We start from the raw sequence: 12,024 nt of genomic DNA, 5'->3' as shown, positions 1-12,024 counted from the left end.
ATTACAACATCTGTGCTTTGTGGAGTCATTAATACATATTTGGATTATCTTTAGTTCAGTCATTCTTCCTGTGATAATAAAGAAATCAACACAATAAACAATGCTTAAGAATGCTACCTAATAATTACATTGCATCCTGAAGAAAGGAAGACACTGCCCACTCTTTGTTTGCTATTACCCAGAACACAGAACAGTGTCCACCTTACTTAGACTCATTCAGAACACTAGAAATTCCTTAAAACACAGCTCAAATTTATTATCAGTTCATTCATATCCCTTCACAATTACACATCAAAAGTCTGACACAACCCACTTGACCTATCACTGTTAGTTCTGCCACAACCCACTTGGCCTATCACTGTTAGTTCTGTCCCACAGAATGAGTATTAGAGTGGCTCACTAATGCATTACTTTTTTGTTTTATTTTTCACTTTAATTTACTACTTTATTCTCAACTTTAACATAAGATTTAGGAAGCACTAAGACAGCAATACAACTACAATCCTATATAATAAAAGCCTAATATGCAAATTGTCTCCTCAACCAGGAATTCGACTGGGAGTTCCCTTGGCCCCTTCCCCGGCTGACTCCGCTCCAGCCGGAGGTGGCAACAGGCGGCCAAGGGAAGGGAGGCCCCAGCCAGCAGCAGCCTCAGCCCGCAGCCACTAGGGATCCTACCCATGCACAAATTTCGTGTACTGTGCCTCTAGTGAATATTATAAGAAACTTAGCCCAGCTGGTGTGGCTCAGTGGTTGTACACCTATGAAGCAGGAGGTCACAGTTCAGTTCCTGTCAGGGCACACACCCGGATTGCAGGCTCAATGCCCGTTGGGGGTTGTGCAGCAGGTAGCCAATCAAAGATTCTCATCTTTGATGTTTCTCTTTCTTTCCCTCTCCATTCCTCTCTGAAATCAATAAAAATATGTTTTTAAAAGAAAGAAACTTAAGTTTGAGTGCATAACTACATATCATTTTTTGTAAGATGGTCTCTCAACAATTAAACCTTCCTGACAGTAATGCAATCCTAAACATGAAATAACATGAAAACTGGTTTTTAAATTTGAAATTTCAAGAGAAATTTCCCAACCTCAAATTCCTCAATGGCAAGAGCACAGTATAGTTGTTTGTTACAATCCACTGGAAGCACAATATCCTTTTTCAAAACTGAGAACAATAAAAATAGGAAGTCCAGTCAAATTTTTCTAAGGTCTCTTCTGGTCCCAATAGTCCTCTACACCAACTTCTACTTATGTATGGTTTAAGCATCCAGTTGATATTAGTTAATTCCACATTACTTAGTTCCTAATAAATGTTTCCCTCAAATCCTCAAACCACGAAAAAAATTTAAAACATGGAGATTAAATTTTAAGAGAAAATTTTTAAATATTTTTTACATTTTCCAAAAAAGATACTAGAACAGAAATTCCCATCTCTTCTACAGTTTACCTTTTCAGATTGCTATTAAAATGCTGAAAATAAATAACTAAATGATAGGAGAAAGTGGGGGGTAGGTAATTGCTTCTGAATGTATTATATTCTTAAATTTTAAAAATGTTTTAACTTTATTTTTTAGAGATGGAGAGGAAAGAAGAGGGGGCGGGGAGACAAGACAGACAGACAGAGAGAGATAAGCTACAGGGGATCGAACCCACAGTCTGAGTATGTGCCCTTACTGGGAATCAAACCTGCCCCCTTTTTGGTGTAAGGGACAACGCTTTAACCAACTTAGTCACACTGACAAGGGCTAAAAAAAAAAGTTTAAAATTGCATTTGTGTGCACTACAATATTACATCGTGTCTCCTTAAAACTGTTTTTCTATAAATGTGATACAAAGTGATTTTTTTAAACAAATTAAAAGTCTACATGATATCCCTCCACTGTTTTCCTTTGTGTACTTTTAAAAATCTGAAACCTGGGCCATTTAATTATATAAAAATAAAAGTATTTTCTAATTATAAAAATGGAAAATAAAACTATACCCATCTCCTTTAATTGATGGCATACTATAATACAGAAGGTACCAAACCACACACTATAATCAATTAGAGAATGTACAACACCAAAGGGAAAAGACCAGTAACACCTGAGAATCTAACCAGAGTAAAGGTAATTCCTTTATCCCACAATTTTCCCCAACACAAGAAAAATTAACGCTATCTAAGAAACGAAATGAAGAGGCTCCTGAGGTGTTCTCTCTTGGGTGGTATGTTTACAGACGAAGCACTCATCCACCAGGTAACCGGAGCTTCCCGGGCTAGCTAAGCAGGTGTCCAACCAGATGCTTCTAAAGTCTCTTCCAGTTCTAAGATTCCTAATCTGCAAAATGCAAAATAATAATAATAACAACATAAAACATGCGTCCCTTCAATTTACCAATCTGCCCTCATGGCAACCCTAAATGCACGTATGGAAACTGAAAAGTTCCTTCTCCCCTTGCTCTGCAGTGATTTGCGAGATCCGCGCTAACAAAAGGCACGGAAAGCACGCACAGGTGGGAGAGAGGGGAGGGCGGGGCGGAGGCGGCGGCTCCGGGACGGCGCCCCGCGCCCGCTGCTCCCCGCACCTGAGCGATCGCGGCCGCCGCACCTCCACCCTCCACCCTCCACCCTCCCGCGGGGGCGTCGCGGGCGACACCCGCGACCTATCCCGGTCCGCTCGCACCTGGGCCACACACGGGGCATTGTCTGGAGCGTACAGCGCCCGAGGAAGGCGAGGAAGAAAGAGACAAAAAAGAGGGGAAACCTGCAAGAATGAAGAACAGCGGCGGGGAAGTGAAGCCCTCGGGAAGCGCACGCTCCCCGGGGAGAAGCCGGCTTCCCCGGCCATCGCTCCATCCAACCCCGATCCCCAAGCCGCCCCCGCGGCCGCCCCCGGCGCTCGCAGACGGGCGAGGGAGCGGGGCCGTGGGCCGCGCCTGGCGGGCCGGAGGCCGGGCTCCGAACAAAGCCGCGCGGCTCCCCTACCTGGGCGCGAGCGGCCCGGCGACGCCCTGGCCCCGGGGACCCCCGCCCGTGCGGGGGGCGGCAGCGCGGGCCCCCTCCCCGCCCGCGACCAGCGCCCCTCCGGGACAATGGGGCCCCCTCCCCCGCCTCCGGGCGCCGAGATACAAAGGCGAGCGGCGCGGCCGGGCGCGGAAAGTGAAGGCGGCGGAGGGCGCGGGCGCGGGAGTCCGCGGGCCGCTCCTCCGCCGTCCAGGGCGCTGCCCCGGCCCAGCCGCGGCGGGGGCTCGGGGGGAGCGCGGCCGAGAGGGCGGCACACAAAGGGGAGCGGGACCCCCAACCCCAGCGCCAGGGGCGGGGCCGCCCGCGGGGCTCCGGCCGCCGACAGTCCGCGGCACCCACCCCGCCCGCGCCCTCGGAGCCGGGGCCGCGCGCCCTTCCACTCACCCACAGCTCCGTGCCCCAGCTCATGGTGGAAGCCGCTGCGACCCGGCCGTCCGGCTGCCCGCTCTCCGTCCGTCCGTCCGTCCGTCGGCTCCGCCGTCCGTCCACGCCCTCCACTCGCTGCCGGCGGGCTCGCGGCTGCTGCTCTGCCTCCGAAGGTGCCGCCACCGCCAGGCTCCCCAGTGAGTGAGAGAGAGTCCACGGGAGCAGCCGCCGCCGACGCCGCGTCCCCGCCTCCCGGAGCCGGCAGGGAGGGGGCCGAGCCGAGGGGGGCGGGACGCGAGAGGGGAGGGGGCGGGGGGAGGGGAGGGGGCGGGCGCGGTGCACCCTGGGATCGGGGCGGACCCGCGCTCTCCGGCCGCCGCGGGCGGGGTCCTGCGGGTCAGCCACCTGCCCGGCTCCGGGCGGGGTCCCTTTCCGCCCGCACCTCGGGTCCCGGACAGTCTCACCGCCGGTGCCGCTCGGATCTCCGTGTCCAGGATGGAAAGGGAGAGAGGAAAGGACACCCACCGCCCTTCTCTGCCCTGAGCCCACTTAGAGGAGGCGGCTCCGGGCACCCGCCCTTCCTGCCCCTTCTGCACTTGGGAGAAACCCTGGCCAGGAAACCTCTTCCAAATCCTCGGGTTTAGGCCGTGGAGAGTTGCGTTGACTGTATAAGAAAAACGTCTTCATGGTTAAGGTGATCCGGGGAGTCACTAAAATGGGAACGCAATGTGCCCCTGATTCTGTTTTTGATAAAACATTTTAATTGTATAAGCTCTGTCGGGAAATCATAAAAAGAGACGCATCTTTCAGCATTCCTCTTTGGATGTTGACAAGACAAGAGAGGGAAGACGGGAACAATTGTGTCAAGCTCTCACCTGCAGAAATGAGAAGGTTCTGAAATGGGCACCTTGTGGTTGGGGATTGTTTGCAAGGGCGCCAGATTCCTCCGCGGTGGTGCAAAGAGCAGGTTCAGACTTCACATACCTCTCATTCGGAGTGTCAGAACCTGGAGGAAGGTCCACCATTTCCTTCTTCCTTTGTGGAGTTGCTCCCCAGCCTTTCTGAGCAACCATTAACTGCAGCCAGCACGTTTGGATTCGCTGTTAGCTATCTAACCTTCACAACTCCCTAACATGCTTTAGCATTAATTGCTGGTCTTCTAGACATACACGTTCAATCCAGTCACTAGTAGAATACTCCTCAGTGTGTCATGAGAGCGGAGTGTCTTAAGTTCTTCGTAAAAAGGAACCCTCACATACTGCTGGTGGGAATGTAAAATGGTGCAGCCACTATGGAAAACAGTATGTAGGGTCCTCCCACAATTAAGAATAGAGCTACTGCCCTAGCCGGGTTGGCTGGGTGGATAGAGCATCAGTCTGCGGACTGAAGGGTCCCAGGTTTGATTCCAGTCAAGGGCATGTATCTTGGTTGTGGGCACATCCCCAGTAGGGTGTGTGCAGGAGGCAGCTGATCGATGTTTCTAACTCACTCTCTCTCTCTCCCTTCCTCTCTGTAAAAAATCAATAAAATATATTTAAAAAAAAAAAAAAGAATAGAGCTACTGTATGGTCCAGCACTTCCTCTTCAGAGTGTCTGCCCCCAAATTTTTAACACATCTACACTAATAAAATACAAAGATGCTAATTGACCATACCTTCGCTATGCTCATCAGCCAATCAGAAGAATATGCAAATTAACCCAACAAATATGGCCGTTAAGTTTGCATACTGCAGGCAGATCGCGCTGCGCCATCCCGCCGGGGGCTGGCGGCAGCACGATCCCCAGCCGCTGCCCACCCCAGCACAGGATCCAGGCTTGCCATCTACAACCGGGGGAGACTGGGCAGGCACCGTGGGATCAGGTGTGCCATCTGCCACCAGGGGAGTGGGCCTAAGCCAGCAGGTGGTTATCTCCCGAGGGGTCCCAGACTATGAGAGGGCACAGGTTGGGCTGAAAGAACCCCCCGCCCCCCCGGCCAGTGCACAAATTTTTGTGCACCGGGCTTCTAGTCTATAATAATAAAAGGGTGATATGCTAATTAGACTGGACATCATTCTGGGCATCCTTCCAGATGAAGCCAGCAGCCAAAACAAAGCCCAGGTCCCAGGTGCCAGAGGGAAGCCGGTGCTGGCAGCCGGGGGAAGGAAGGCCTACTCTTGCATGAATTTCGTGCATGGGGCCTCTAGTTTGTTCATAAAGATGTATGTACCCCTATGTTTATGGCAGTCAAGCGTCCTTCGATGGATGATTAGATAAAGATGTGGTAGGGTGGAATACTACTCAGCCATAAGAAGGGATGAAATACTGCCATTTGTGACAACATGGATCTTGAGAGTATCATGCTAAGTGAAATAAGTCAGGCAGAAAAGGACAAGAACCATATGCTTTCACATGTGGGATATAAAACAGCAACAAACCAACTAACAAAACAAACAAACCATGGACACAAACAACAACTTGGTTTTTACCAGAAGGAAAGGTGGGTAGAGAGAGAATGAAGAGGACAAAGGGGGTCAAGTACAAGGTGAGGAGGGAGACTATATTTTGGGTGGTGCGCACACAGTACAATATACAGATGATATGTTATAGAATTGACCCTTGAAACTTCTGTTAATTAACCAATGTCACCCCAATAAATTTTTTAAAAAAATAAGAAAAAGAAAATCTCCCTGCCAGTGTGTCTGCATTTGAAACTCCTCCCATAGGGCCTGCTCAGGTGCCCCAATGTCTTCACTTCAACCTTTGTCCCTGCATAGCTGTGCTCCCTCTTGGGGTTGAGGCACATAGCCTGAGCCTTCCTGACCGCCCAGCTACCACTCTTGCTCAGTTCTTCATTGCCCTTCTCTGAGATGAGCTTGAGCATACAAATACCCTCTTCCAAATGGGTTGTGGCCAAATTTTAAATGCTTAAGTATGCCAATATTTTCTACATTTCTTCTATTTCAGATAGAATTTCTTTAAGGTTATTTGTATTACCTAACACTGCTGTCCACCTCTGCTCTCCCTTCCTCTCACCCCTAGACATCATGAAAGTATTTATCAATTACAGGTAACATTAATTAGTAATGGAAAACATATTTATTAAATGGATGTATCATTATTTAGAACCATTCCAAAACTAATGTTAAACCAAAACTTTAGAGACCAAGGGTTTTCCTGAAAGTGTTTACTGAGCCATAGACTAGCCAGAGAAAGAGCCAGGTCCTGTGGCATGCACACTAAGCCACTAGCATCAGGGCTAGATGAAGAAGACAAACTGTCCACAGTCCTGAGGTTGACCGAAACTTTTTTATACTATGAGTTTGAGGAAGAATGATGTAAGTTGTTTGAAAGAATTTTTAATGGCCATATATAAAGCGTGAGGGAAAGGTGAAGCTGGGAAAGTCCTGGGATGGTGATTAGTTGCATTGGTTGCTTCTGGATTGGGTGTGGGCAAAGTTCAAGGGTAAGCAGAATGCCAGGGCATCTAGTAGTCCCCTATTCTTTCTAGATAACTGTGGAGATAACTGCTTGAAAGTTGATTCAAAGTTTCAACATACATCCAGGAATGTGTGCCGTCCTTTGTTGGTTTCGGCCTGCAGGCTGCAGATTAACTTTTCTGACTCATCTACTTTCTGGCCTGCTGTAATTTAGAATACCTCAGGTTTTTGTTTTTCTTTCTTGTCTCTAAAATTTATTGTACCTAAATATTGTCATAACAGTTAAGACATATGAAGCATAATTTAAACCAAAATTACATACTTTCCCTTCAAAAAGTAAAATAATGTACATACATATTAAAGATTATCCTCGACCATACACAATTGACACAATACCCAAACAGAACAGCAAGTCTTATCTCCTAGATGAATATTCTTCTTCCAAAGTTTCTAAAGAGAACTCCACACTTCGAACAGTTCATTTCTCTGTAAAAAGTTAGGTTTGGGGACACCAAACTCAGATAAAAATTTCTGTTATCCTACATAACTAAAATTTAAGTATAAATCATATAACCAACTTAAATTAATATCTTTTAAATATTTGTGTATTAAAAATCACTATTTACTTCAATAAAGTCTTTAAGCAAACTGATAAGAACGTGAAAGCGAACACAACAAAGGAATAAATATGTTTTATAGTATATTTTGTCACAACAATCAAATTAATCAGATTTCAAAATATTCCTTTTTCTAACAAATCCCTAAAATAGTATAGGGGCATTTTATCTACCAAACATCCGGAAGGGTTTTACACACACACACACACACACACACACACACACACATATAGTCACATACACAAATATATATAATCAGTATGGCAGTTTATAAGGCTGTTGATTTTTTTTTTTAATATTTTATTGATTTTGTACAGAGAGGAAGGGAGAGGGATAGAGAGTTAGAAACATCAATAAGAGAGAAACATCGATCAGCTGCCTCTTGCACACTCCCTACTGGATATGTGCCCGCAACCAAGGTACATGCCCTTGACCGGAATCGAACCTGGGACCCTTGAGTCCACAGGCCGACGCTCTATCCACTGAGCCAAACCAGTTAAGGCAAGGCTGTTGATTTTTGACATAATCAGAATCTATTGGGTATGAAAATATATATATATATTTACTTATATATATGATTTATTCTTTACAGACCCATGACAAGGCATTTGGGAGCAGTTCAAACACATCATTTTTATCTCTAAAAAATGTAAAACAGCACTTCCTGTTCCATCCTGGGATCCACCTTGAGAACTGGGGACAAAAGGAACCATTTATCCCGCTTGGATTCTGGAACTTACCCCTGCCAGGAGTACAGGGGATGAAGAGCAAAGTGGGAAGTGAAGGGAGGCCAACAACTTCGCAGTGACAGCAGAGTGATGCTATCAGGATAGCAAGAGGACTCTAGAGTGTCTCCCGCCCACCCACCCACCCCACCCCGCAAAGCAGGCAAAGGGTGTGATGACTTGTTCTGCATGGCATGGCAGTCATCTTACAGCCAATGAGAAATAGATGGCTTTTGTTTTTTCAACAAAGCAAATATTCCCCCCACATCAGACTGAAATGCACCTCCCAGAAATGTGCCTAGAATTCGTGTACAGAAGAGTGACCTAAAAACGTGACTGAATTCATTTCAGCCTGTCAATCAAAGGTTGGCATCTTTTTTTTTTTTTAATTAAATCTTTATTGTTCAGGTTATTACATTTGTTCCTCTTTTTTCCCCCCATAACTCCCCTCCTCCCAGTTCCCACCCCACCCTCCGCCCTCACTCCCCACCCACTGTCCTCATCCATAGGTGCACGATTTTTGTCCAGTCTCTTCCCGCATCTCCCACACCCCCTTTCCCCCCCAGGAATAGTCAGTCCATTCCCTTTCTATGTCCCTGATTCTATTATAATCAACAGTTCATTCTGTTCATCAGATTATTTATTCACTTGATTCTTAGATTCACTTGTTGATAGATGGGTATTTGTTGTTCATAATTTGTATCTTTACCTTTTTCTTCTTCCTCTTCTTAAAGGATACCTTTCAGCATTTCATATAATCCTGGTTTGGTGGTGATGAACTCCTTTAGCTTTTCCTTATCTGTGAAGCTCTTTATCTGACCTTCAGTTCTGAATGATAGCTTTGCTGGATAAAGTAATCTTGGTTGTAGGTTCTTGGTATTCAAAGGTTGGCATCTTGACCTCAGAAGCCACTCGATGAGAGCCAGTTCCTAGAGGTCTCCTGATTCTGAAAAGTCTCCCCTTCCAAGGTTACTTGGAAAATGAGTTCAAAAGGCTTCCTGTCTATGATGATTCCAAATGAGAGGGGTCAGTTTCCAAGTATTTGTTTGCCTGATTGTGTATGACTAGTTTTCATACTTGTTTGCTTCCTTTTAACACAATTTTCTGAATGCCCACTAAATGCCAAATGGCAAATATTATTATTGCAAGGCCCTGGGGATACTACAGCGTCCCAAATGTATATTCACAGCTTCCTGAAATTCCTGATCTAGTGGAGGATAAAGACAAGTCTACAGGGAACTATAATATACTGCAAGAACTGTGTGATGGGAGACAAACCCCCATAAGGGCTTGCTTTTTGCTTTCTGATCCTTCACCCAATAAGAACCAACAAATACCTGGAGAATGCAAAATCATATAACCAACTTAAATTAATATCTTTTAAATATTTGTGTATTAGAACGTGAAAGCGAACACAACCAATGATTAGCTACAACCGATTTACAAGGTGAAATTGCTGTTCTAATTTGTATAACACATCCAAGGCCAATCGTCAAATATGTTTAAACTTTCTGCTCCTAGGACGATCTGCTCGTCGTTCTCTACACATATAGATGGTATGAAATTGCCCACACTTCAGAGGTTTTAAAAATGTCATTTGAGTGGTGAAAATTCAATGAAAACACACTTAGGCATAGTAAAGAGGGTGAGTCAAGTGTCTTTAAGAGTCCCGCTTTGAGAAATTGGTTCAGGATAGAGCTATGGTTCCATTCAAAGACATCTTAACTTGAAAAATGTGTTCACCTCCCTGACTTATAAAAAAAAAAGAATTAAAAACCACAACCCGATTTTCAAAATCAGTCACAACAAATACTTATGCTTAAAGATATCCCTTATAATGTTATTTATAATACAAAAAAAATGGAAAGTCCATTAATAGGAGAATGCTTAAGTAACAATTACATAGCAATTAAAGAAATATAAAAAGCTTTCACTGACTTGCAAAAGAAATGCTTCTGATGCTAGGAAAAGGCAGAGCACAAAATAAAATTTCATTTTATTTATTTATTTATTTATGGAATTTTTTTTTTTTTTAATCCTCACCCAAGGATATTTTCCCATTGATTTTTAGAGAGAGTGTGGAAGAGAGAGGGAAAGACTGAGAGAAATATCAACATGAGAGAAACACGTTGATTGGTTGCCTCCTGCAAGCACACCACGGCCCCAGGCTGGGGAGGAGCCTGCAACTAAGATACTTGCCCTTGCCCTGACCAGTTTGGCTCAGTGGATAGAGCGTCGGCCTGTGGACTGGAGGGTCCCGGGCTCAATTCCGGTCAAGGGCATGAACCTTGGTTGTGGGCACATCCCCAGTAGGAGGTGTGCAGGAGGCAGCTGATCGATGTTTCTCTCTCATCGATGTTTCTGACTCTCTATCCCTCTCCCTTCCTCCCTGTAAAAAAAATCAATAAAATATATTAAAAAAATTAAGATACTTGCCCTTGACCAGATTCGAACCCAGGGCCCTTTGGTCCGCAGGCCAATGCTTTATTCACTGAGCCAAACTGGCTAGGGCTAAAATTTTATTTTAAATTATTTATTTTTTAAAATAAAATATAACAAAGACACCAGAATGTGAACATTCTGCGACGTTGAGGTAGCAATGATTCAACAAATGAGCTTAGGTGTCAGAGACTTTCAGGTCAAATCCTGGCTTCACCACTTTTTACTTGACTCAGTTTGAGAAAATTAGAATTCTCACTGAACCTTGCTTTCCTTTTCTGAAAAATTAGGGCTCATAGCAATAACTGCCTCATAGGGCTATTGTAAGAAACTTTTTTAAGATATATTTTTATTTATTTCAGAGAGGAAGGGAGAGGGAGAGACAGAATAGAAACATCAATGATGTGACAAAATCATCGATTGGCAGCCTCCTGCGCACCCCCCACTGGGGATCGAGCCCACAACCCCGGGCATGTGCCCTTGACCAGAATGGAACCTGGGACCCTTCAGTCCACAGGCTGAAGCTAGGGCGTAAGAGATTTTTAAAATAACCCAAGTGAAGAATACATAATACATGTTTAATAACGAAAGGGGGAAAAGGGAAAACATAACAGCATCTTGAAAGCAAAATCTCTTTATGTAGTATAACAGCAATCTATTATTAATTTATTCCAGGTGCTATCCCCAATCATATTTTGCATCCTTAAGTGATACAAAGTTCTGTTAAACCAATTATCTCATACCTTTTTGCCACTTGACCTATTTTGGCAACCTATTACTACATAGTTTCTATTTCATATTACATATTTTATAAGGTACTCAACACTAAGAGAAAATCGAGGAAATAATGTTATTCTAACTTTCTCCACAATTTTGACAATGGAGCCACTCTACTGAGTAAAATTGAAAGAGTTCAAATTGCACAGGCTCATTAGCAATTTTTAAAATTATTAGAATATATCTTTTGATTAATTATGGAAAATAAACTTTTACTTAAACTCTCTCTTCAGACATTTTGATATGACATATGTCTGAAGAGAGAGTTCAGACATACTGAACTCTATGATATGCTATCAGAATGCTACATTTTCTTGATATTGTATCATGTCCTAATTCAAATATAAGTCTCATAATTTCTTTGTTATAAACATTTAGCTGATGATCCTTCCAGTTTCATTTTTTTCCTGCATAAGTTCCCTTATTAAGTCAGACTGTGAAACATAGTTGTTCACTGCTGCATTCTGGAATATAGAATAATCTACCAGTCCAAATACATCTACCTCCAACCATAAATCAAACTCCTAAAATTAAATTTTTGCAAAAGTTTATTCTATATATAAAGTTAGCAATGTCTGAAGCACTTTTTTGAAAAGTATTTCCAAAGAAAAAATAAAGCTCTACATAAACTTATTTGAAATGCAGAAAGCTTTTTAAAACATATATGTATAAATGTC

The 12,024-nt window shown here is 44.2% G+C and overlaps 1 protein-coding gene across 2 annotated transcripts in view; it reads right to left on the bottom strand.

The window, feature by feature from the left end:
- Window positions 1-3,670, bottom strand: part of FNBP1L (formin binding protein 1 like) — a 113,034-nt gene extending 109,364 nt beyond the window's left edge. The window contains exon 1 of one of the 2 annotated variants that reach the window (XM_036351969.1): window positions 3,389-3,670. In XM_036351969.1, coding sequence (XP_036207862.1) covers window positions 3,389-3,412 — 24 coding nt within the window. In that variant the 5' untranslated portion in view covers window positions 3,413-3,670. The remainder of the gene's footprint in view (window positions 1-3,388) is intronic. The other variant, XM_036351972.1, reaches the window with a different exon arrangement.
- Between the last annotated feature and the right edge of the window lie 8,354 nt (window positions 3,671-12,024).

The sequence above is a fragment of the Myotis myotis genome, unplaced genomic scaffold, assembly GCF_014108235.1.
Source record: "Myotis myotis isolate mMyoMyo1 unplaced genomic scaffold, mMyoMyo1.p scaffold_m19_p_2, whole genome shotgun sequence".
Taxonomy (NCBI): domain Eukaryota; kingdom Metazoa; phylum Chordata; class Mammalia; order Chiroptera; family Vespertilionidae; genus Myotis; species Myotis myotis.
Note: the sequence above shows the minus strand (reverse complement) of the source record. Positions and strands in the feature narration are given on the sequence as shown.